At 47.6% G+C, this 26,804-nt stretch overlaps 1 protein-coding gene across 1 annotated transcript in view; it reads right to left on the bottom strand.

Annotated features, from left to right (window-relative positions):
• The window catches only part of GALNT8 (polypeptide N-acetylgalactosaminyltransferase 8), a 55,815-nt gene extending 31,334 nt beyond the window's left edge, over positions 1–24,481 (bottom strand). The window contains exons 1-3 of the mRNA XM_044990664.1: positions 24,247–24,481; positions 9,999–10,313; positions 3,478–3,636 (exon numbers count right to left, since the gene is read on the bottom strand). Coding sequence (XP_044846599.1) covers positions 3,478–3,636; positions 9,999–10,313; positions 24,247–24,460 — 688 coding nt within the window. The 5' untranslated portion in view covers positions 24,461–24,481. The remainder of the gene's footprint in view (positions 1–3,477; positions 3,637–9,998; positions 10,314–24,246) is intronic.
• Between the last annotated feature and the right edge of the window lie 2,323 nt (positions 24,482–26,804).

A 26,804-nucleotide genomic window follows, 5' to 3' on the forward strand; every position in this document is an offset into this window, starting at 1 on the left:
AGCAGAATTCTATCAGGTTCTCTTAGAAAAATAGAGCACATGATTGTGCAGTAAACACCCGCTTTGGCAGACATTATATCTGTAGAATGCTATTTGGTTTGTGTTTGATACCTGGAAAATACAGCTTTTTGATGGTCTAGAGGGTACTAAGGTTTGCATACATGACATTTTGATCGGGGGTGGGGGGGAGCTGGGGCAAGATCCATAAAGAGATTTAAACATCTAACTGCCACTTTAGGTGTCTAAATCCAAACTTTAGATCCTCCAAATTCCTGCTTAGATGTCACCTAAGCCTATAGGCTCCTAAATTCCCTAGGCACCTAAGTTTCTGCAAGTGAAATCCCCAAGATGCCTACATTTCTGGCAATAGACATTTGCAAAGCCACCCAGCCACTGAGCTACTCAGCACCTAAACCCCAGTGGGATCCACAAAATGGGCATTCCTACATCTATCTTGCCTGCAAACCCCAATCCAACAGGAGTTCTCAGTTTAGTGCAGTAGGTGACCTCTGAGAAGGATGTCCTCTTCTAGCCTATATCCAGTGGTGAGCTGCAGCAGGTTCCCACAGGTTCCCAAGAACCGGTTGCTAAAATTAGACCTCTGTGGAGAACCGGTTGTTAAAGGGCCAGGGGGTGGGCAAAGAACTCTGGTTCGTGGGCCGGACCATCCTGTTGCTCCCAGGATTCCCAGCTGGGGAGGCTGAGGCAGGGGCGGCTCTACATTTTTGGCCGCCCCAAGCAGTCATGCGCAGGAGGCGCCCCGGAGCCGCGGGAGCAGCGGACCTCCCGCGGGCATGACTGTGGAGGGTCCGCTGGTCGCGCGGCTCGGCGGGACCTCCCGCAGCTGCGGGCGGTTCGCTGGTCCGGCGGCTCCGGTTGAGCTGCCGCAGGCATGCCTGCGGGAGGTCCCGCCGAGCCGCGGGACCAGCGAACCGTCCGCAGTCATGCCTGCGGGAGGTCCAGCCGAGCCGCGGGACGAGCGCCCCCTCCGCAGTCATGCCTGCGGCAGGTCCGGTCGTCCCGGGGCTCCGGTGGACCTCCCGCAGGCATGACTGCAGCAGGTCCGCCGGCCCAGCCTGCCGCCCCCCCCCCCCCGGCGGCAGGGAACGCCCCCTACATTTTGCCGCCCTAGGCACCAGCTTGTTTTGCTGGTGCCTAGAGCCGCCCCTGGGCTGAGGCTCCCCCGGCCCTTCCCCTGCTTCCCCCCAGCTGCAGTGTGGCCAGCCGCCGGCATCAGCTGGGCAGCTCAGCTGAGCTCCGGAGTTGCTTTGAGGTGCCAGCAAGATAAGGGGGGAGGGGGCTGCAAGCTCTAGGGCTGCTGGGGGGGGCCAAATGGGGCAATTTGCCCCAGGCCCTGGAGGGGCCTCCGGCCCCACAAGTATGTCTCCGCCTGCTCCGGCCCCTCCTCCGCTTCCCGCCCTTAAATCAGAACTTTTTATAGGGAACCGGTTGTTAAAATGTTGGCAGCTCATCACTGCCTATACCCTAATGGTTAGAGCACTCATTGGACTTAATTCGGGTCTCCCACCTCCCAGGAGAGTGCCCTAATGAGTGGGCTATAGGGTATTCTGGAGTAGATCTGTCTCAATCTCACCTGTTGAAGGTGTGTATAACATACTCTCTTCCTGGCCCAAATAATATTTAAGTAACAATGACTCTATAGCCTAATGGCTAGGTCACCCACCTGTGAGACCCAGGTTCCAATGACTAAGTATTTCATACAATAGAAACAGCTTCAATAGGACTGACTGAGAGAGACCTTCCTCAGACAAGGAAGGGATACAATGATTCCTTGGAACAGTGAACAACATAGGCAAATTTGTCCTTAATTTATCTGATCAAGCCAGGAAACTGAGAACACCGTTGTTCACATATGTCCAATGGGCACAGGATGCAAATCTTAATAAAGAGTTTGAGAAACTGAAGGCATTAATTAAAGAGGCCCCAGTCCTGAGGTAATAGAACACTAAGCACAAAACTAAGTTGTCCACAGTCACCTCCAAGGAGAGTAAGAGTGCAGTCCTCCTACAGCAGAATGGTCAAAATTGGAGAGCAGTGACGTGTGTCATGAGCGCTTACAAAAACTGAGTATCAGTATACCCAAACAGAGAAAGAGGCTTTGACCTTAATCCATGAATGTGAAGCGTTTCGTGTCTTTATTTATGGGAGACGAGTGTTAGCTAAAACTGACCATATACCACTTATTGCCATTGCCAAAAGGGGCCTGGCAAACAACTCCCTGAGAATACAGAGATTGTGTTTTTCAGCTACAACTGCCTGATTTGTACATTCAGTACAAAACTGGGAGAGATTTGGTCTCTGCTGACACACACACTCTAGAGCATTTGACAAAAAATGCAGTGGAGCAAGTCCAGAGCTAGACATTGTATAGGTCAATCTGATTGGAAAAAAACCAACCCTGTGCAATCTCACATGAAATGTGGATTGTGATTGCCAGAGCTACTGTTCAGGATGAGACCCTACAGAAAATAATTAAGGCTATTGGCACAGAATGGCTGGGACAACATGTTCCCAGCCCCTTTCACTGATTCAGGGGAAGTTTTCAGTCCTAGATGGGATTACTAAGGTGCTACAGACAAATAAATTTAAAGGGATACATGATGGTCTTTTAAGGATTGAAAAAATCTAAGACGGGTGAGAGACAATTTATACTGGCCTCAAACGAACAGCAATATTCGGGAATCTGTCAAGGCTTGTTGCATCCTCCAGAAATACAAGCCAAGTCAAGCAAAAGAGCCATGTTGGTAGCACAAGAAAAACTATCCCCCTGGAGCACAGTAGGCATAGATTTGTTTATGTTGACTGGAAAAAAATATGTACATGTCCTAGATTATTTCTCTCACTTCCCAGAGATAGCCTTACTGGAAGATACTACAGCTAAACAGGTGATTGTCAGGCAGGGGCGGCTCTAGCCATTTCGCCACCCCAAGCACAGTGGCACGCCGCGGGGGGCGCTCTGCCGGTCGCCGGTCCCGCGGCTCCGGTGGACCTCCCGCAGACATGCCTGCGGAGGGTCCGCTGGTCCCGCGGCTCCAGTGGACCTCCCGCAGACATGCCTGCAGATGCTCCACCGAAGCCGCGGGACCGCCTGCCACCCTCCCGGCGACCGACAAGGCGCCCCCCACGGCGTGCCGCCCCAAGCACACACTTGGCGTGCTGGGGCCTGGAGCCGCCCCTGTTGTCAGGCATTATTATATTAGATATACCATGTCTAGCAGAAATAGATTTGACAATGGGCTGCAGTTCAATGAGCATGAGTTTAAGTAATTTCCAGTGCAGTTTGGGTTTAGACATGTAATGACAAATCCTCATTATCCCCAATCCAGTGACAAAACAGCTACTGAATAAAGCTGCAGAGTCAGACTCAGAACTTTGCACTGTTAAAACATGGTCTGTCACCTGCAAGGAGCACCCAAAAGCAAATGAAGATGTCTATGCCTTAACTGTGTCACTTACCATTTGAGCTGTAATCATCTACCAGGACAATTTCTTTCAGCAAATGAGAAGGCGTTCGGTTAATTATACTGGTAATTGCACGTAAGATGATCGACATTGCCTCATTCATGAATATAAGAACGACACTAAGTGTTGGGAGGTTGTGGGGATATTTTTTCACTTTACAGCTGTAAGACAGTGAGAAGAATATTAGCAGGATTCCTGAAAAGACTCAATAGAGAAGCAGTGAACTGAAGGAAGCATCTTCATATTCAGGGCAAAGCAGGAAATAGTTTGTTCTGAACACTGGCTACCCATGAAAAAGAGCCTTGGGGGCCTGATTCTGTGTAAAGGGGCTTTCACATAACTGAGAACCAGGCCCTTGTCTTTGCAAAGATCTTGCCCCTCCACAGAAAGGCAAGCATTCTTTGCCAGAGGAAAATGTGAGTATTTAAACACAGACATGTGAATTTCAGTGAAATCTAAAGGGCTGATCTTATCTCTGTTGGAGTAGATTCATAGTAATTCCATTTTACTTTAATTCTACAGTTCTTCTTAAGTGATTGCACAAATCCCACTTAGGTATGCGTGCGCCAGGTGGACTTGAGCGACAAGCTGGGATGAAGCATGGGCCCTGCACTTCTTTCTGCCTCCAACAAAGGATATAAAGGGCAGAGTCATCTTGATCCTCCCACATTGTCTTCTCACCACTATTTTTCAGATTTAAGGTTTCCTTAATATTAGATTTTAGCATGGAAGTTTATGTAGCTCAATCGCCTCTTATTTGTCTCCTTTCCACCAACAATTGTCTTAGGCAAAATATTTTCAAAGCTGGGTCCCTACAAATAGGCACCTACATCCATATTTAGCCACTTAGGTAAAAGAGGTCTGATTTAATCAGCAGTGCCAAGCTAGCAGGGCGTGCAGGTGCTCAGACCTGATTAAATCAGTCCACTCACTGTCTGCCTATGCATTTAGGCTGCCAAGCTTGAAAATGTTAGCCTTAGGGCTTGGCTACACTTGCAAGTTGCAGCGCTGGTAGAGGCTTTCCAGTGCTGCAATTAGTAACCGTCCACACCTGCAAGGCACATCCAGCGCTGCAACTCCCTGGCTGCAGCGCTGGCTGTACACCTGGCCAGGTTGGGGTGTAGCGATTGCAGCGCTGGTGATCCAGCGCTGCTCATCAAGTGTGGACACACACCAGCGCTTTTATTGGCCTCCAGGGAATAAGGAGATATCCCAGAATGCTTTTAACTAAATTACTTCCTTTGTTTTGTTATGCAGCCTCTCTTCGTTTTGTTGTGAACTCCGATCGGAGCTCCGTTGAACTGCTTATCTAAAAAACAAACACTGATCACAGCAAACAGGAGCTATCTGTACCTGGCTGTGAACGATCAAATGAGAGGCAAGCAGTTTGCTTGACAGAGAAACAGTGTTGGATGCAGGCTGTTTGCAATTAAGACTAAGGGTTCGCAAACATTTTGTGATTTTTCAATCCAGGGAAGCTAACACACAGTGTTGGCTCCAAAAATCCACTCTCTCTATCTTCCCCGCTCCCTGTCACAGTACACCACCCTCCACCTCCCTCTTTTGAAAAGCACGTTGTTGCCACTTGAATGCTGGGATAGTTGCCCATAATGCAGCACTCCCAACAGCGCTGTAAATGCTGCAAATGTGGCCACACACCAGCGCTGGTAGCTGTGAGTGTGGCCACACACCAGCACTGGCCCTGCACAGCTGCACGACCAGCGCTGTAACTCCCAGCGCTGCAACTTTCAAGTGTAGCCAAGCCCTTAGGCTGAGGTTTTTCAAAGGACCCTAAAGAAATCAGGCACATAAATCCCATTGACAAGCGAACAGAATGCTGGGAATAATTAAGAAAGGAATAGATAATAGGACAGAAAATATCATGTTGCCTCTATAAAAATCCATGGTACGGCCACATCTTAAATACTGTGTGCAGATGTGGTTGCCCCCATCTCAAAAAAGATATATTGGAATTGGAAAAAATTCAGAAAAGGGCAACAAAAATGATTAGGGGTATGGAAAGGCCTCTGTATGAGGAGAGATTAATAAGACTGGGACTTTTCAGCTTGGAAAAGAGACAGCTAAGGGGAGATATGATTGAGGTCTATAAAATCATGACTGGAATAGAGAAAGTAGATAAAGCAGTGTTGTTTACTACTTCTCATAACACAAGAACTAGGGGTCACCCAATGAAATTAATAGGTAGCAGGTTTAAAACAAATAAAAGGAAGTATTTCTTCACACAATGCACAGTCAACCTGTGGAACTCCTTGGCAGAGGATGTTGTGAAGGCCAAGACCATAACAGGGTTCAAAAAAGAACTGGATAATTTCATGGAGGATAGGTCCATCAATGGCTATTAGCCAGGATGGGCAGGAATGGTGTCCCTAGCCTCTGTTTGCCAGAAGCTAGGAATGAGTGACAGAGGATGGATCACTTGATGATTACCTGTTCTGTTCATTCCCTCTGAAGCACCTGGCACTGGCCACTGTCAGAAGACGGGATACTGGGCTAGGTGGACCTTTGGTCTGACCCAGTAGGACCATTCTTATGTTCTTATTCTCTGGGATTTTGGGCAGCTAACTCCCATAGACATCTTTGAAAATCCCAGCCCTAGTTTTTCCTCTCTGTATATGGAAACTTGCAAATGCAGAATACCTCTTTAGGCCTTTGGCCATTTTTGTTGCCTTTTTCTAGTGCATCCTGTGTTTGTTGCATTTTTTTAACCTTGATATATTATCCAAATTCTGGACTGATCCATGGTTTATATAATGGCATGAAAATACATAACTTATTATTCCCTGGCCCTTTCTTAGAAAGCTGGTAGCTTATAAATGTTTTCGGTTGTTGCCGCACACTAAAAGGTAAGTCTATGCTGCATGCTTCTTTTCAGCAGCATGGGGAAGGCTCTCTGCAGTGGGGAAGGGCTCCAGCATCAGGGAGCTGTGGGAGCCTTTCCTCACTGCTGCAGTTATTCCCAGGGAACACTGGCAACGGAGAGGAAGTGGGAAAAGGTCCCACCATCTTCTGCCTGCCAGAGCCTTTCCCCACTTCATGGAAAGATTACAGACGCAAGGAAAGGCTCTGGCAGGCTCAATCTTTCCCCACTGCCTCCTCTGCCTTTCACTGAGACATGTAGCTACACACCGCAGCCTGGACACAGCCTGCTTTTCACTGCAGTGTGTAGCTTAGAATTGCCAAGTGCCAAGCACTGCTGACTGGGCCGTTAAAAGTCCGGTTGGTGGGACTGGCAGGCTCCCTACCTGGCTCCGTGCAGCTCCCCGAAAGTGATGACATATCCCTCAGCTTCTAGAGGGTTCTGCATGCCACCCCCACATTGAGCGCCGGCTCTGCGGTTCCCATTGGCCTGGAACTGCAACCTGCGGGTGGAGGCAGTGAGCATGCAGAGCCTCTTGGCCATGCCTCCACCTAGGATTCAGAGGGACATGTCACCACTTCCAGGGAGCCCCCCGACGTAAGTGCCACCCGGAGCCCACATGCCACACCCCCTCCTGTGCCCCAACCCTCTGCCCCAGACCTGAGCCCCCTCCTGCACCATAAACTCCTCATCCCTGCTCCCATTCCAGCCCCAGCCGGAGTCCTCACCCCCTCCAACACCCCAGCCCTCTGCCCCAGGCCGGAGCCCCCTCCTGCACCCAAACTCCCTCCCAGAGCCTGCAACCTGCACCCCAACCCCCTCACCCCCAGCCCCACCCCCCTGAATCCCAACCCTCTGCCCCGGCCTGGAGCCCCTCCCACATGCTGAACCTCTCATTTCTAGCCCTACCCTGGAGCCTGCATCCCCAGCTGGAGCCCTCACCCCCTCCCGCATGCCAAGCTCCTGCCCCAGCCTGATGAAAATGAGCAAGTGAGTGAGGGTGGGAAAGAGCCAGCAACAGAGGGAGGGGGACTAGAGGTGTGGGATCTCGGAGAAAGGGCAGGGCAGGGGCAGGGCCTTGGGGAAGAGGTGGGGCAAGGGTGTTCGGTTTTGTGCAATTAGAAAGTTGGACACCCTAGTGTAGCTGCACATACCCTACATGCCGCCGCCAGCTGTGTGTAGTATATACATAGCCCAAGATGTGCCCAGTAACACCTAGATCTTTTGCCTAATAAGTTGTAACCAGAAGCACTGTAGTCTGTTGTGGCTTGATTTGAGCACTTTTGAGGATGTTATAACTTCTTTCAGCACCTACTGATCTGGAGGAAGATTTTCAAAGGCCCCAGTTGGCAGTCATGCAACCGACTTGTATTTGTGTCTATGAAAATCTCCCCTTTATACTTTGTGTAATTTCATCATGTTCATTACATTTCTTAGTTCTGCCTCCAACTTGCTTTCTTGAAGTCTAATACCCTTGTCACATCTTAAATTATCCTGCATTTACTATATAAAGCTCATTGTCTGTTCTCAGATATGCCAGTGTAAATTCAGATTAACTCTATTGGGCTCAAAATAGTTACTCCCGATTTGCACTGGTGTAACTGAAACAAGAATCTGGCCCTATCAATTTATACCATGCTCCTCAGGGATTGGGATTTCCACTGTAGATGTTAAGCGTACATACTGTGACTTTAAGAGCAGAGCATATGTTAGAGAGAAGGGGATTGGGCTAGGAAGATGGGTTGGAAGCAGTCCAGAGTGAGCTTCACTAGATACACAGCTAGGCGTACACTGCTCTCCTTTGGCTTATGTAATCCTATTTTAGTTCTACGAAAGCCTTACTTTTAAGACCAGACTGTGCCTCCTTCTTCTAAATCCACAAGACAACACAGTAGGTTCACTTTGTAAGCAAACCTGGCAACTGACAATCTTCTCCCTCATAAAATAGAGCATTATCTGATTCCGCTATAGCCTTGACGCTGGCACCATATAAGATGTTCACCTACAGTACAACAGAACGCCTTGTTCCTTATACTGTTTACACATTCTTTGTTCCATCACTTATTGGGGAAAGATTTCAGCTGCTTGCTCTACCCACTACAGCTGGCACAATCTACTTCTCAGGATACAAATCTTTCCCAGCTGGTCAAAGCGGTGAAGTAAGAGAGTTATAATGAATGAGAAGGGTTGGGTGGGTAGCTGGAGGATTTCCTAACCAGATAAGAATGAATTTATCATTTTTCCTCAGGTCCACATGACCAGTTTGCAGAGAGATTAATCATTTCTTTTCTTTTTTGCTGCTGTTCAGTATTGTTTTGTTTGGCCCATTATTGGGGTAGGATTAGTGTCAATATTTTCACTCAGCTCTGAATCTGAACTCTCCCAAAGTTCAAGAGAGTTGGTTCTGAGTCACCTTTAAAACAGCCCTTTTTGCAGCTTCAGGGACCTCTGGGGAGCAAATCAGAGAGTCAGAAGTGCTCAGATATTATGGTAAGGTGGGACACCTCCATAGATTAGTACATCTTATTCTGATCCCATTTACATTTATGTAAATCAGGAGTAATGCTGCTGAAGTCAATGAACGTACACTTAGAGCTGATCAAAAAATGGGAACTTTTTCACAAAAAGTTTGCAAATAATGTGTCCTTGGTTTTCACTTTAAAAAAAAAATCAAAATTTGTTGACCAGCTCTAGTTACAGGTGTAGACGTGTGATGTTTATGACTGGAGCATCATATCTATGAGCTTGAACAGTGCGCTAGGGAAAGGTAGAAAGCACTCAAGAGGCTTGTAGCACACTGCCAGTGATCAGCCCTGGATAACTGTTTTTAAGCCAAACTTTTGTCCTGGCTCCTAACATGTATTGCCACATGATCAGTCTTTCCGTATTCATAAATCTCAGCTCCCAGCTCAACCTGCCATTTATCATAACGCTTCCATAGGATACTGGGCTTACTGTCCCCTACCATTAATACCACCTAGGTAGTTTCATAGACCTTTTTATCCAAGCAATTATGCAGATATGTATGTATCAATATTCCTTTTTTTTTTTTTTTTTACAGATGGAAAAAGTGAAGAACAGAACGGTTGAGTGACTTGCACAATGTCCCACAGTGAATCACTGGCATGGAATTCACGTCTCCTAACAGCCCCACAGTGCCCTCTCCTTTTGACTACACTGTCTACTGAGTATAAACACAATACAGCTTCCTTATCCTTTCTAGCTTTCTTCTTCTTTGAGCATGCCCTGTGCACAGGGGACAATTTCACTCTTGGAGCTCAAGTGGAGCTTAAACATAGCATAGAGTAGAAGGTCTTTTGAATGTTGCTTTTATTTTTCCCCTGTGCTAGCATCTACCATTGTTAACAAGATCCTATTTTATTTAAAACTTCCCCATTATATCTTTTACATATGTCTCCTATAAGCTCTGACCTCCTGACTTGCATTTTGTGTGTGCAGAGAATTACCCACTGCTCTTTGTAAAATACAGAAAGAAGAACACATCAAACTAAATGCAGCACAAATCCAGATCTGCTCATGGATCCCTTATAACCTTCCATTCTAAATCAGCTTGGGGCCTTGGATAGCACCTCTTTACATTCGTACATCTGCCTATGAATGTATACCGGGTTCATACTGCACCTGGGATATCTGGTGTCTGGAATAGGCCGATCCAGGGGCAGACGGTCACTGAGATAAACATTATACCCATATTTAGTGAATAGATCCTGGGCTGTGGTTTGTTGCTCTTCTGTTAAATCTGCACCCCAGCGCTTGAACAGATTTGAATCTGGAAACAGCTTTCTGTGCACAACCTTCTTTTCCATTTTGTCTTCCTCCTTTGCTTTCTCAGCCTGGTGCATTTCACCCTTTGACTCCTCTGGCAGCTTTATGTCATCTTCTTTCTTTTTCATTCTTTCATTATGAGAGGGCTTTTTCATGGAATTTGCTGCTTAAAAATAAAGTGTGTTTAGGGTCTAATGACAAGAGAGAATAAAGATAATGGGCCAGATTCTCCTTACACAGGTTTAAATCAGGAATAAATCAATACAGTTACAATTACCATGAAACTGGCATGAGAGGAGAATCAGTTTCTAGCTACTTTATAAAAAGGAATCTGTAAAGGCAGGATTCCAAAAGTTAGTCCTAACAATGTCAATATTGTTGATCACATTCTGATCACTATAAAAAATTAATTTTCCCTCTGTTGATATTCACCCCTTCTTGTCAACTGTTGGGAATGGGCCACATCCAGGGCCGGCTCCAGGCACCAGCCTACCAAGCACGTGCTTGGGGCGGCACCTTGGGAGGGGGCGGCACTCGGGGTTTGTTTTTGGGTTTTTTTTTGTTTGGCCAGGCGGCGCTGGGGGGAGGCGGGGCTTAGGAGGCGTGGTGCCATGTTGGGGAGGCGGGGACTTGGGCGGTGCTTGGCTGGGGCGGGGATGTGGGCGGCACAACGCAACACTTGGGGGGGCGGGGACTTGGGCGACGCGACGCTCGGGGGGCGGGGACTTGGGCGACGCGATGCTCGGGGGGCAGGGACTTGGGCGACGCGACGCTGGGGGGGGGCAGCGCTCCTTGTTTTTGCTTGGGGCGCCAAAAATGTTAGAGCCGGCCCTGGCCACATCCACCCTAATTGAATTGGCCTTGTTAACGCTGACCCCCAACTTGGTAAGGCAACTCCCATCTTTTCATGTGCTGTATATTTATACCTGCCTATTGTATTTTTCAATCCATGCATCTGACGAAGTGGGTTTTAGCCCACGAAAGCTTATGCCCAAATAAATTTGTGAGTCTCTAAGGTGCCACAAGGATTCCTCTTTGTTTTTGCTGATACAGACTCACACAACTACCCCTAGAAAACCATTCTTCTCTCAGTTTCCCTGGTGTAAAGAAAGAGAAACGCCACTGAAATCAATGGAGAGGTGCAGAAAGAAAACCAGTGTACAAGTGATATTAGAAACAGGACTCAAGGAGTTCAGTAGAGTTTGTTTTGATACATCAGGGGAGGGCAAACTACGACCCACATCTGGCCCGCGGGACCGTCCTGCCTGGCCCCCCAGCTCCTGGGCTGGGAGGCTAGCTCCCAGCCCCTTCCCTGCTGTTCCCTCTCCCCCGCAGCCTCAGCTCGCCCCACCGCCAGCGCAATGCTCTGGGCGGTGGGTCTGTGAGCTCCTGGGGCAGCGCAGCTGCAGAGCCCAACCTGACCCAGTGCTCTGTGCTGTGTGGTGGTGGGGGCGGCAGCATGGCCCGGCTCCAGCCGAGCAGCGTGGCTGTAGCGCCACCAGTGCTCCAGGCAGCATGGTAAGGGGGTAGAGAGTGGGGGGGGTGTTGGATAGAGGACAGGGGAGTTCGGAGTGGTGATCAGGGGATGGGGATGGTGGTCTGTGGGGAAACAGGGGGTTGAATGGGGGCAGGGGTTCTGGGGGGCAATCAGGAAGGAGGAGGAGTTGGATGAGGCAGCAGGGGACCGGCAGGGGTTCCGGGGGCATCAGGAGACAGGGAGAAGGGGTGGTTGGATAGGGCAGGGGTCTCGGGGGTCCATCAGGAATGAGAGATGGAGTTGGATGGGGCAGCGGAGGTCCGGGGGCAGTTAAGGGACAGGGAACAGGGGGGGTTGGATGGGGCAGGAGTCCCGGCGGGGGCAGATAGGAGGTGGGGGCCAGGCCACGACCCCCTCCCCTAACCGGCTCTCCATACAATTTATAGAACCTGATGCGGCCCTGAGGCCAAAATGTTTGCCCGCCCCTGTGACACACTGAAGTAACTAAGATCAGCATCTGTCCATATCTGAACCATGTTGCTTATGCAATATGGGCTATGAGAGTAGTTCTAAGCATAAAGCACAAATGACCTCTCCACCCTATCTCCATTACATGACTGCTTAATAATAGCTCCCTTGCCTAGATAAACTTCTGGGTGAACTGGCAAATTAGGCTGTATCAAAAAGGCAGGTAATTCACAGGAACTGTCTATAGGTATATATCTCAGGTATTTATTTTTGGACTTCGCTAAGCAGGAGTGCCATCAGTGTGTGCAGGGTTGTTGTTGCATATTTTATTGGATTGTAAATTCCTGTATTTATTTCAAAAGGAAAATATCTCTTAAAAACTTGTATGCCGCAGAGCCCTTGTAAGAGATATTTTGCCTTTTGATTTAAAATAACAAAAGCAGTGTCTTTTTCAAATACTGAACCGAACACACTTGTTACTTTTCATAGCTGTTAAAAGCAATTGGCAGAGTTATGCAAAGCAGCAGGTGCCCATGTGAATTGGAGTCATAGTCTGTCACTAAGGGTGGTGTGGTCATTGGGCTGGGATACGTATTACTAGAGTTAGAGAAGTGAACCCACATAGTCTGAGCCAATTCCAGGGCTTCCTAAGAGACATTTGAAAGGGCTGCTTTCATCTCTGGCTGATCGCTGTGCTGTATATCCCTGCTCTATATCCCCTTTCCCTGGTACTCACAAGCCTATCTAGTGGCAAAGTAAGTTTAGACCAGGGGTTCTCACAACAAATGTTTTGGTGGCCTCAGAGTGCGGTTACCAACTCTTGCTGGTGGCTGCTCTGACAATTTTTCCTAAAATACATAATTAACTTTAGGTAAAAACAGATAAATATTGTCCAAATCATTGTAATTCATTTATGTAGTAGGAAGGCAGTGGGATGTAGTGCTCCCCATTCAGCACACATGGACTTTGCTCCTATTCTTGTGCTCTGAGCATGTCACAGAGTGGGAGCCCTTCACCCTGCCGTGGAGCTGCCAAGCCCTGCAACAGCCCAGAGCCATCGAGCTATTGTAAAGAGTGAGAGTGACCCCACATGAGGGAAACGCCAACCCATCTTGCTCTCCCTGCTGCCCATGGACATTGAGTGAAACCCGCCCCGGGGAAGGTGGGTTGGGAACTCACTGGCCGCCTGCAGAGTCCCAGACTCCCCGTGCCATGGCCAGGCAGGAGTGGGGGAGCTGCCCAAGGGAACACCCCGGTGACCAAACACCATAGCCCCTAACAAGAGTCGCCTCCAGCACTGTGCACACTGGCAAGTGTGACTCCAGAGGCACTACCCAGAGCCCCCGAGGAGGCTGCGCATACCGAAGGGCGCCGATCCCTGCTGGCAGCATTTGAGAAATGCTGCTCTAGACAACATGTTGATTCTAAAACCATGGCAGCTGGCAGTGGCTTGGCTACACTATCCCTCCCACCATTGCTACCGGTCTGGTGGAACAGAAAAAGGCCTAGCGAGGATGGGGAAAAAAATCCTAAAGGCCTGATACTGCAGCACTTATTGGGGTAATTTCGGTGGGACAACTCACTTGAGTAAGTCTGAAGGACTACACCCCTTTGTCACCAGGCCAGGTTTCTCCCCAGCTCCAAAGTCTGTGCTGCTCCACCCAATCTTCCGCAAGGCGGTTTATTTCCTTAACAGAGGTTAGCAAACAGTCTTTGCTCATTTCTTAGCCTCTAGCTTCAGATCCAGGGGTCTCTGGGACTCCTGCTCCTTAGCCAGGGCTGGCTCCAGGGGTTTTGCCACCCGAAGCAGCCAAAAAAAAAAAAAAAAAAGCCGCGATCGTGATCTGCGGCAATTCAGCGGGAGGTCCTTCGCTCCGAGTGGGAGTGAGGGACCCTCCACCGAATTGCCGCCAAATACCTGAAAGTGCCGCCCCACTCCGGAGTGGCCGCCTCAAGCACCTGCTTGATAAGCAGGTGCCTGGAGCCGGCCCTGTCCTTGGCAGCTTCCCAGTTTCAGTCAGCTCTGCTCACTTCTTGGAGCAACACAGCCCCAGGGCTGCTTCCCTGAGCTCCTGGCCCTTTCCAGGGACCCACCACAAAAACTAGCTCCATGCCAGAGTGGGTTTCTTTCCCCAGGGCACAGCCTGTCTTCATCCCTTTCCCAACAGCCCTTTATAGCAGCCCATCCCTCTTTAACTGGCTGGATTGGATTCACCTGCTCTGGTTCAGAGGCGCTGGGTTTAGTCTATCCACAGGGACCAGCTACCCTGTGACATACCCTAACCCCCAGTTTTCCAGGAATAAAAAAATGCATATATTTTCCTTCTTGTGAGGTGGCCTCCCGGGGCTACTCTCACCCCTCTCAGTGCAAAAACACTGTTCTGCCCCGACATTCTGCAACATCATTCATTTTACAACATTTCAGGGCCTGAATGTTTTTCTTAATCCAACCCAAATATTCGCCTCAGTGGTTTAACATAATACCAACATTTCAGCTATCATTTTCCACAAGTCCCATCCAATCAGAGTGTTCTCTGAGTCCTAGAGGTCCTGCCCCCAAGCACGAACTCTCAGTCCCAGTCACCTTGAATATTATGCAGTGGGGCCAGGGTCACATACACAGTCTCACTGGGCACGGTCCCTACATAGTCTTATCTCTGTCGCCTGGACTTTGGAGTCGCTGCATGAATAGGCTTTTCCGCCTCTGCACACAGAGTCTCCACTTGAGTCTCAAGTTCATGAACCATGAGGAGTAAACGTTCTCTATTCTACTCAGTGAATTGGAGATCTGTGGCTAGCTGTTCTTTCTTGAGCTTGAGATTCCATCATTTGCTTTCCGCTCAGTGATTTCCCTACACCCCCCCTGAATTTTCCCAACACCCCCCCCCAGTTTTGTGAGCTAGTTACATACCAATTTAGTGACTGTTTGGAAATCTGAATTTAAACAAACATTAATACACACTTTAAAAGCTTATACAGTATATGATAAAATATGTGTATCTGAAAAAGTATAATAGATTTGAAAAGTATGAACATAGACTAGCTTCCTTGCTTCCTTATACAGCTGTTTTTTATGATGTCAGTGCATTCATTTCGGTGATGTTGGCCAACCTAATAATTTCAAATGATGATTTGTAAGCAAAGTCTAAATGAATTCTCCCTGACAGCTAGTGATGAGCTGGGGGCTAAGGCTTCAGGGCCAGATTATATTTACATTCACACCTAATCTACCTAGGTATCCAGCAAACAGTCCAAGTGATAGATTTTGGCTGGGGTTGGGTTACAAACCACTTGAATGTGGGGGGAACGGGGGATGAAATGTTGTTCTTATTGTATGAGTAAAGGGCAGTAGAACTGTACTTAGTCTGTGATGATTTGAGGCATCAAGAGAGAGGGTGGGGACCTGTCCCTCTCCACTGTTTAAAGACAGAGCTGATTAGGCTCCACAGATAGGGGGGAGGGATAGCTCAGTGGTTTGAGCATTGGCCTGCTAAACCCAGGGTTGTGAGTTCAATCCTTGAAGGGGCCACTTAGGGATCTGGGGCAAAAATTGGTCCTGCTAGTGAAGGCAGGGGGCTGGACTTGATGACCTTTCAAGGTCCCTTCCAGTTCTAGGAGATTGGTATATCTCCAATTATTACCTTTATTACCTTTTGTTCTGTTAAGTGACCACTGCAGCTGAAATCACTGACAATCAGGTCTAAGTGCTTAGTCCTGTTGTGGGGACAGTGTTTTTGTGTAAGAGACAGCCCAGACTGCACTAGCAGCGAGGTTCCCGCACTGAGAGCTCAGCTGAAATCACTGAGGGCTTGGCTACACTTACAAATTTGCAGCGCTGCAGCAGGGTGTGAAAACACACCCTCTCCAGCACTGCAAATTGTGGCGCTGCAAAGCGCCAGTGTGGTCAAAGCCCCAGCGCTTTACGTACGTTATTCCCCACAGGGAGGTGGAGTACGTTATTCCCCACAGGGAGGTGGAGTACGGACAGCGCTGGGAGAGCTTTCTCCCAGCGCTGGTGCTTTGACTAAACTTAGCGCTTCAAAGCGCTGCCGCGGCAGCGCTTTGAAGTGTAAGTGTAGTCAAAGCCTGAGAGCTGGTGGAACCTCAAGAGACCAACTCGCAGAGATCACAGTGGTAGGTGACAGCAGAAGGTGACTGTGCAGGGCCACTGGCAACAGAGCAGTGGAATGAATGGTTGCACAACGAACAGCCGTGGCCAGAGCGAACTGTGCCTTTTTGTCCCCCACCTGGAAGGTGAACTCACGTGAAAGCACCTCTGAACTCTGAGTCTCCACTGACCAAAGACAACACCGGTGAGTGGAGTGCGGTGGAGGGAAAAGTGAGGGGCACGTTAAATTAACATTTGTTTGTTGGCCTATATTTTAGTCACTTTGCTCCAGAATGCTAGATTTGTGACTGGGAATGGAAACTTATATAAATATGTTTCCCAGTAGGCCAAGATTTTTAAAATGCAGTATTTGCCAAGGTTGTTATTTCACATTGTTGCTATCTTGGGAGGTCATTATGTTGGGGAGTTTCTGTACTAAACATTTTTATTATAATTAATTTTTACATAAGAGTGGTCATACTGGGTCAGACCAATGGTCCATATAGCCCAGTACCCTGTCTTACAACAGTGGTCAAGGCCAGGTGCTTCAGAGGGAATGAACAGAACAGGTCATCATCAAGTGATCCATCCCCTGTTGCCCATTCCCAGCTTCTGGCAAACAGGCTAGGGACACTCAAGCATGGGGTTGCATCCCTCTCATCCTGGCTAATAGCCACAGATGGACCAGTTCTCCAGGAATTTATCTAGTTCTTTTTAAAATCCTGTTATAGTTTTGGTCTTCACAGCATCCCCTGGCAAAGAGTTCCCTGCGTTGACTTTATATTGTGTGAAGAAATACTTCCTTTTGTTTTTTTAAAACCTGCTGCCTATTAATTTCATTGGGTGATTGCTAGTTCTTGTGTTATGTGAAGGTTTAAATAAAATTTCCTTATTCACTTTCTTCGCACCAGTCAAGATTTTGTAGACCTCTATCATATCCCCATTAGTCATCTATTTTCTAAGCTGAAAATTCCCAGTCACTTTAATCTCTCCTTCTGTTTCATACCCCTCATCATTTTAGTTGCCCATCTCTATACCTTTTCCAATTCCAATATAGTTGAACCCTGTTATGTCGCCGACCTAGGGGTTTGCCAAAAAGCGTCGAGATAACCGATGATCGAGATAAACGAAAACCAATATGGCGGCAATATACTGTATTACCGTGTGCTTGAAATTTCTTTATGTACATGATGTGCGTTAATAAATGAGAATGTACATGCACGCGATTTGTTTGATGAAGCGATCGGCATGCTATAAAAATGTACATACGTACATGTTTGCTAACAACAAAAGGCATATGTGCACCAACTAACAGCAGAGATTTACCAGTATACAATACAAACTACCGTCGATTCTCGATACAAACCTTTATTATATTCTCCAACATTGCAAACACAAAGATCGCTCACAAAATCACAAAATCACAAAAAACGTGCGGGGTGTAGTTCGTTTTTACAAAAAGCTAACCAGTGTCAAAATTAAATTCGCGAGTCATTTCACTCTGACAGCTCTGAAAAGTATCGTATACGCGGTTACTATGGTTTCTTTACAAAGTCTAAAATGCTTTGTTGCTTTTTGCCTTTAACAGTCTGCTTGAAAACAAATGCTTCAATATTATTTATGCTGTCTAAAACAGTTTCATCTCCTACAAAAGAACCATACCGTCGAATTTTCTGTAGCATTTCTACCACCTCACCAGCTGAGGGAATTGGTTCCAAATCTTCGTACGTAACATCGATAACTAACATTTTCAAAAGCCGGCGATTGGTCATGGGGATCGAGATAACCGACGCTAAGTGGCAAATTTGGCCCTCTTTTGTGCTCGAGATATTAGGGTTCGGCGACATAAAAGAATCGACATAACCGATGAGAAAATGCTAAGACAAAGAGAGAATTTGGCGGTTCCACTTCTAAAACGTCGACTTAATACGATTGGCAAGTTAACCGAGGTCGAGATAAATGGGTTCGACTGTATATATATTTTTAGGACGGTTGACCAGATCTGCACACACTATTCAAGGTGTGCACGTACCATGGATTTATATAGAGGCAATATGATATTTTCTGTCTTATTATCTATCCCTTTCTTAATGATTCCCAACATTGTTTGCTTTTGTGACTGTTGCTGCATTGTTTGCTTTGGTGACTGAGAGTGGATGTTTTCAGAGATCTATCCACAATGACTCCAAGATCTCTTCCTTGAGTGTTAACAGCTAATTCAGATGCCATCATTTTGTATGTATAGTTGAGATTGTTTTCCAATGTGCATTACTTTGCATTTATCAACATTGAATTTAATTTGCCATTTTGTTGCCCAGTCACCCAGTTTTGTGAGATCCCTTTGTAGCTCTTCGCAGTCTGCCTGGGACTTAACTATCTTGAATAGTTTTGTATCATCTGCAAATTTTGCCACCTCACTGTTTACCCATTTTTCCAGCTGTGTATATGTTGAATAGGACTGGTCCCAGTACTGACCCCTCAAGGAACCACTATTTATCTCTCTCCATTCTGAAAACTGATAATTTATTCCTACCCTTTGTTTCCCATCTTTTAACCAGTTACTGATCCATGATAGGACCTTCCCTCTTACCCCATGATGGCTTACTTTTCAAAAGTTAATTTAAATTAAATACATTTTTTAAATTATATATATTTTTTAGAAATCTAGATCTGTTGTGTGTTTTGGTGTAACTTGCATTTTCCTTATGTTAAATTTGCATTATCCTAACAAAACATTTACTTTATTCACTTTCTTCACACCAGTCAAGATTTTACAGACCTCTAGCATATCCCCCCTTAGTCGTCTCTTTTCTAAGCTGAAAATTCCCAGTCATTTTAATTTCTTCTCCTGTTTCATACCCCTAATCATTTTAGTTGCCCATCTCTGTATCTTTTGCATTTCCAGTATGTCTTTTTTGGGATGGGGTAACCAGACCTGCACACAGTATTCAAGGTGTACATGTGCCATGGATTTATATAGAGGCAATACGATATTTTCTGTCGTCTTATCTATCCCTTTCTTAAAAAAGCAAAGGTTTCAGAGTAGCAGCCGTGTTAGTCTGTATTGCAAAAAGAACATAAGCTTTCGTGGGCTACATCCGATGAAGTGGACTGTAGCCCACGAAAGCTTATGCTCAAATAAATGTGTTAGTCTCTAAGGTGCCACAAGTACTCCTGTTCTTTTTAAAAAAGCAAACAGAATGTTGGGAATCACTGACTGCCGCTGCACACTGAGTGGATGTTTTCAGAGAACTATCCACAATGACTGCAAGATCTTTCTTGAGTGTTAACAGCTAATTCAGACTCCTTCATTTTGTATGCATAGTTGAGATTGTTTTCCAATGTACATTTGCATTTATCAACATTAAATTTCATCTGCCATTTTTGTTGCCCAGTCACCCAGTTTTATGAGATCCCTCTGTAATTCTTCGCAGTCTGCCTGGGACTTAACTATCTTGAATAGTTTTGTATCATCTGCAAATTTTGCCACCTCACTGTTTACTCATTTTTCCAGATCATTTATGAATATGTTGAACAGCGCTGGTCCCAGTACCGACCCCTCAGGGATACTACTATTTATCTCTCTCCAGTCTGAAAACTGATAATTTATTCCTACCCTTTGTTTCCCATCTTTTAACCAGTTACTGATCCATGAGAGGACTTTCCTCTTACCCCATGATGGCTCACTTTTCAAAAGTCAATTTAAATACTTTTTTTTTTAATGTATATTTTTTTTAGAAATCTAGACCTGTTATGTGTTTTGGTGTAACTTGCATTATTCTTATGTTAAATTTGCATAATCCTAACAAAACATTTACTTTATTCATATCTCATTGGTTATATATCTCATTGGTTCTGACACCCCCCCTGTAAATTCGAACACCCCCCCTAATTTCAATTCCTGGGGAAACCACTGTTTCCGCGGACTCCAGTTGTTCTATAAACTCACCAGGCCTTGGCAGGGGAGCTATAAAACAGACCTGTGCTATCTCTTTCCCTGCACTGGAGCCCCCTGTTTCTCCCCCTGGCTCCCTGTTTAGGGCTTCACATGTTGGAGTAGTCCTGTCTGAATCCCCACGCTGGCTTGTTTTATAGGTAGTTCAGCTTGGGTCCCCATGGTACCCTGTTGAATTTGGGATTTTGTTTGGGTTCCCACAGTCTCCTGTGGGATTTGAGATTTCATTTGGGCCTCCCTAGTGTCCCACTAAAACCAGGGACCATGTCTAGGTCTCTACAGCAGCCTGCTGAGCCTGGGAATCAATCTGGATCTCTCAAGTACCCTGCCGAGTGTTTCTTATCTGGGCCTGGGTCAATTCCTCCTACAGCGCCAAGCATCGCTGCTTCTCCTTCTTAACCTCCACCTGAACCCAGGCCAGCACTTGTTCTAACCTGGCCAGTTGACTGATGATTTTCCCCATGAGGTGCTTATATTGTCCAACTCTTGTTGGTATTTGCTAAGCTGATCCCTCAGTCATTAGGGAAGGTTGTGACACCTCTCCTCCGCTTGGTCTGCCTTTGCTATCTTTGCTCTGGCCTCTAGCCCTCTTATTTCTTTTCCTAGTCAATCTTGAACCCTCCACGTCCTGGGCTCTTGTTCTAGCCCCTGTTGTACGAGAGCTGGGAAATCCACCCGGTCTCACCACAGGACTGTGGACCAAGGCAGACACTTGACCAGGGCTGGCTCTAACATTTTTGGCGCCCCAAGCAAAAAGAAGGAGCGCCGCCCCCCTCCAAGCGTCACACCGCCCAAGGCCCCGCCCCCGAGCGTCACCCAAGCCCCGCCCCAGAGCATTGCCCCGCCCAGTCCCCACCCTGAGCATTGCCCCGCCCAAGTCCCCGCCCCCGAGCGTCACGTCGCCCAAGCCCCGCCCCCCCGAGCGTCACCCAAGCCCCGCCCCCGAGTATTGCCCCACCCAGCCCCACCCTGAGCATTGCCCCGCCCAAGTCCCCACCCCCCAAGCGTCGCGTCGCCCAAGTCCCCGCCCCCCGAGCGTCGCATCGCCCAAGTCCCCGCCCCCCCAAGTGTTGCGTTGTGCCGCCCACGTCCCCGCCCCAGCCGAGCACCGCCCAAGTCCCCGCCCCCCCAACATGGCACCACGCCTCCTAAGCCCCGCCTCCCCCCAGCGCCGCCTGGCCAAACAAAAAAAAAACCCAAAAACAAACCCCGAGTGCCGCCTCCTCCCAAGGTGCCGCCCCAAGCACGTGCTTGGTAGGCTGGTGCCTGGAGCCGGCCCTGCACTTGACCCCGCAGCGTGTAGTTGAGGTCTTTGATCCTGAACCTCCAGCTCAACTTCTGTGGTGGGATAGATGTGGGTCTTACCATGGGTATAGATGTGTACTCAGAGGTACTTGTCCAGGTTACTTAGCCTTACCTGATCTTCCTGAACCAGCATGCACCCACAGCCTGAGTCGACAAGTCCCTCAACTACTGTTCCCCCACCCTAACTTCTACTACTTGCAGTGGGGCTCCTGTGGGCCCCTAAATGATTAAGCCCTGTCCAACTCTAAGAAAGTTTTGGAGTGGTCTCCCACTGCATGGTCCCACTCTACTAACAGTTTTACTATGCCTGGACTGGTCACACCTGAAGCAAACCATAGGGTCCTTCTGGTTCCCTCTCACCAGTATTTACAATAAATGGTGGGGCTACCTGAGTCCCTTGTAGATTCTGCATGTCCCTGAGTTTTGGTCACTCAAGGTCTTTCCCCCTTGTGAGTTTCCCTGGGTCACCCCCTAGTGAATTCACCTCAGTTTATCATAGTGCCCTGGCCACTTGTCTCCTTTCTCCTCAAAGAAGGCTTCAGCTCATTCCACCGCTTCCCCCACTAAGGCCAGCTCTTTGATCCCCTCGGTAGAACTTTCAGGAATGGCTCCAACATGACTTTCTCCACTGAACTGGTATCAGGGCAGAGCCACCGTGTCGCAAGGTCCCATAATTTCTGGGCCATTACTACCATCAGACCCCTTGTGGAAACAGTTCTACCCACAACTTGTGTCTATATGCCTCAGGACTCAGCCCTATTCAGTCCAGGATGGCAGTCTTCACCACTGGATAGGCTTTCACCATCTCATCTCTTACTGCCAGGTAAGCTGCCTGCTTCTCACCCACTAGGAAAGTGCTATGCAGCCACCCCTGTCAACACCTACCAGTCTGCCACCTTTGCCATGCACTCAAATGTTCAGAGGAAGGCCTCAGCATCATCTTCCAGTCCAAGCTTCTCTAGGCCTAGGACCAACCAGCCCGTAGTCCCAACACCAGCTTTGTTACCAGATGTGGCTCAGCCTAACCTTTTCTGTATTCACTCCTGTTGTTTGGAGTGAACTTCTTGTCACCTCTGTTGTGCTGCTAACTTGGCCTCCTGCTGTTTCTGTTGGTTTTCCATCAATTCTATCAGCAGGACCAGGGTCTGCTATTGCTGTCCTGCCACTAACAGGCAGATTACCACCTCCATCTTTCCCTTTATTCCAGGGCGGGCTAGCAACCCCATTTCTAGTACCATGTGTCACTGGGCCAGGCATCTACCCAGTGCCAAAGCATGTGCTGCCACATCCAGTCTTTTACAAGGAGGTTTATTTCCTTAATGGAGGTTAGCAAACAAACAAAACCAGTTTTAGCTCATTCCTTAGCCTCTGGCTTTAGGGACACCCCTCTGGAGGGTCTCTGGCACTGTTACTCCCAGCAGTTTCCCAGTTTCAGCAGGCTCTGCTCCCTTCTTGGAGCAACAGCCCCAGGGCTGCTTTCCTGAGTTTATGGACCCTTGGTCCAGGGACCCACCACAGGAGCTAGCTGAAGCCAGTGCAGCTTTCCCTCCCCAGGGCACAATCTGTCTCTGTCCATCTCCCTCTTTAATTGGCTGGATTGGACTCGCCGGCTCTGGTCCAGGGGAGCTGGTGTTATTCTATCCACAGGGACCAGCTACCCTGTGACACCATTTTAAACAAAATCCCACTCAGAATGAATTCCTGACACAGGGATTTCCTACATCTTCAGTCATAAAGCCCTGATCTCTTCTTACATAAATATTCCATCCCATTCAAGGTATGTCTGCGCTGCAGCCAGGAGGTGTAATTCCCAGCTCAGGCAAACATACACATGCTAAAACAAATTGAGCACTAAAAATAGCTGTAGTGGCCTGAGCAGCAGGAGGGGTTAGCCGCCCAAGTACCTTAGGTTTCAGATGGGATTATACTCAGAGCAGCTCCACTGCTTTGTTTAGCATGCTAGGTCAATCAGAGCTAGTGCAAGTATGTCTACCCAAGCTGGAAATTACACCTCCAGCTCTAGTGTAGACAGACCCTTAGAAGTTTCTTGCCTCATTCTGTATTCTGAGGGTTGAACAATCTTCTCTTCAGCTCTCAGTGCTGCTTTTGAACACAGGTCAGTCAGCAGCTATCACCAATCTCAGCAACCCCCTTTCCCAATATAGCACTTCTGCCAGTGCCTTCTAGCTCAGGGAGTGAGAACAAAAAAACCAGGGCCTGGTCATGGCTTCCCAAATTCAAATCCTTTGCTCACAACACCAGCAGAGGTCAGATGAAAAGAGCAAGGGGATTCTCAAGGCCTCCCTTCCTTTCAAAACAGATTAATTTCTCACAATAGATTTCTTACAGCAATAACAAAATCTAAGAAATTATTTTCCCTTGTGATTAATCTGCTGGTGTGATCAGCTCTGCCAAGTGTTTCACATTTGATCTTAATCTCTTCCATCTAACCCTGAAAATCTTGCTGTTTCCAACATCTATAGCTGCCTAAAAGATTAAGACCTGTCCCAACTCCAAGAGAGTTTCGGGTGATACCAGCCTAGAAAACAAAGCAAGTAAGGGCAAGTGGCATTTCCTTGTGGATATGACAGAGAAATCCTCAAATCTTTTCTAAATCAGAATGTTGCAGAGAAAATGTGTTCAGACAAATCCCAAGAAACACATACAGACATAAATTACTTTTAAAATGCTACAAAGTACCCACAGGGCAAAATAATTGAGAGACCTAATTCTAGTGAAGTTAGATGTTCTAAATATGCTGCTGAACGGCAATGTGTTTTACTTACAGATGTTGTGAATATACATCTCCAAATGGTCCAGCCGCTCAATTACTGCATTTTCTTGGCTGAAAGATTGGGGGTGAACCGCTAAGTATCCGTGGCTTTCATTTTTCAGTTCTTGTATTACATTCTTCACATAAAACACAAGGAAGATATTTGCAGTGGATACAAGAAACAACACTGTTGGAAAGAGACCTGGTAACCTTCTCCATGACACCATTCTCTCTCTAAATATATATCTGTCCTGGTAGTGATTCTTATTCAGTTGCAGTCGTTGCTGCCCCAAATTAGTTCCAAATAGACCTCTTTGGAGCGGACATTAAGACTGCTCAGGTGGAGTGATCTCTTTGAACCTGAATGTGTCAGAGAGCAGGCAGCAATTATTTAAAGTACCTGGAAGGGAGGGGCATTTTCAGCCTTTTATCTACACTGTGCTATACAGGTTACCCTTTAATGGGAAGGTACGCAGCTGTAACAGACTTTCCTAGTGAGTTAAAGGATTTGATTGTTCTCATGTGGCACATGTTGCCAGAGGTCTAATACTGCTGGATGGTTGTCAGAAAAAAACCACACACAATAAATCTGCAAGTGATTCCTTTGCCACTGATCAAGATCGTCTGATGAGATTTGTATATGTCTGCAAACGAAGCAGAACAGGTGAAGATAGTATCCTGTGGCGTGAGGGCATTGTGTATCCTGGGAGGACTGATGGCTCCAAAAAACTGCAGAAGAGCAAATAGCTTAAACGCTTAACAAAAGGGCGTGCATGTCTCAAGACAATCAGTGCTGGGGCTGTGCCAGTGAGTTTGTCCTCGTTCACTCCACCCTCTGTACAGTGGGACATTGTAAGTAGCTGCATTTGGAGCCGCTTACATTCAGCCAAGAGTTGTGGGTGGTTTCCTCCCTGACTGGAGAACTGGCTAGGATTATAGCACTCTCTTTGATTTTATTTGAGAGACAGGTTCATATTTTAAGGGTCTTGTTAGACCTGAGGCTGAAACTGCTAAATGAAGATTTTTTTCCATTTGTACTCAGAAAGGGAAATTTCACTAGAGCTAGGAGATAAACTGTTTTCCCATTCTGAGAACATTTTAAAGATTCACTAGAATTTTAAACTTCACAAGAATTAGGTCTCTCAATTCTTCTGGAGAACCCTGCTTGAATCACAGCTCAGCCCCAAGAAGGAGGGCTGTTAGGCCCCAGAACAAGGGGACCAAGTGTCAGAGTCCAAGGACCGGGGGTGGGGGGGTGCAGCAAGAACATGGATACTGGTGGGCTGGGGAAGCCCGCTTTACTTACAGCACAGCCCTATGGTGGGGGGCTGTGGAATTCCTTAGCCAAGAGGAAGGATTTGGAAGTGTGGATCCAGAAAGAGCTGACCTGTGGAGAAGACTCTCTAGAGAAGTCAGGGATGCCAGTGGTAGAGGCAGAGCTGCCTGGCTGAAAGGGAACTGGCAACCTGAAGTTTTGGAACAGGGATGAATTGGAAGCTGCCTGATGCCTGGGTAAAGCTCCTCACTCCTGCCAAGAATCCCTCAACCTTTCTACCCATCCCAGGCCCTTTTACTTACACACACACACACACACACACACACACACACTCCGCACTAGAGCCACCTGCACGTAGGGTTGCCAATAGTCCCGTATTACAAGGGGCGTCCCTTATTTAAATAGAAAATTGCCTGTCACATACTAAATCTCTTTTATCCCATATTTCAGCATATTAAAAAACTATCATTATGCAAAGCCAGTTTTATTATTATACCTTACTGTCATTGTGTAGACACACCCAGTTCCCCTTTGGGATGGATTGTGGATGTGCTGGCACCATGGTTGCCATCTACCAGACTGTCCTTGGACTCAAGATAGTGCAGCTCAAAGTCCAGAGTCAATATGGCTGCCCTTGGGTTCAGAGCTGTGAATCCTACTGACCAGAGTCAGGGTCCGCCACGCAAAGGGGGAGGTAGGTTGTGATGGCTGGGGTATGGGGACCCAGTCCCTCCCTGCTCCACTGGGTTCCAGTCCATGGCCCTGGCAGTGATGAGTGTGTCCACCACTCAGTCAGCAGGGATCCTACTGCAACACTGACTTCGCTCTGGTGGGGTTACAACTCACTCCCCATCCCTGGGCCACTTCCTCCCTATCTCTGGAAGCCATGGTCCATATGTCAATAGGGTCTCCTGGCTCCTTGGTACAGGTAGGTCCCTGGGACTCCGACTCCAGCTGGTTGGCTATAGGCAACAGGTCTCCAGTCTGGTTCTTGGGATCTCCAGTGCCCACAGTCAGGGGCTGTAGCGCCTCCTGGGCTGGAGCTCCACCAAGCGTCCTTCCTCCTCAGCGGTCAGCCTAGACTGAGCTAGTCTGCTCCCTTTTATACTGGAACAGCAGATGGAGCATGCCCTACATGATCTGGGGTGGGATTTCCTCCACCCTTAGTGTGGGGTTAACCCTTGCTTCTCTAATGCGGGATATGCACACTTTGTCACACACACACCCCTTTAAGAGAATCTGGTGGGCAGTCTACCCCTCCCTCCGCCAGTCCCAGCCTAGAGAAGAAGTCTGCA

Source organism: Mauremys mutica, chromosome 1 (genome assembly GCF_020497125.1).
Source record: "Mauremys mutica isolate MM-2020 ecotype Southern chromosome 1, ASM2049712v1, whole genome shotgun sequence".
In the NCBI taxonomy this organism is placed as follows: Eukaryota; Metazoa; Chordata; order Testudines; family Geoemydidae; genus Mauremys; species Mauremys mutica.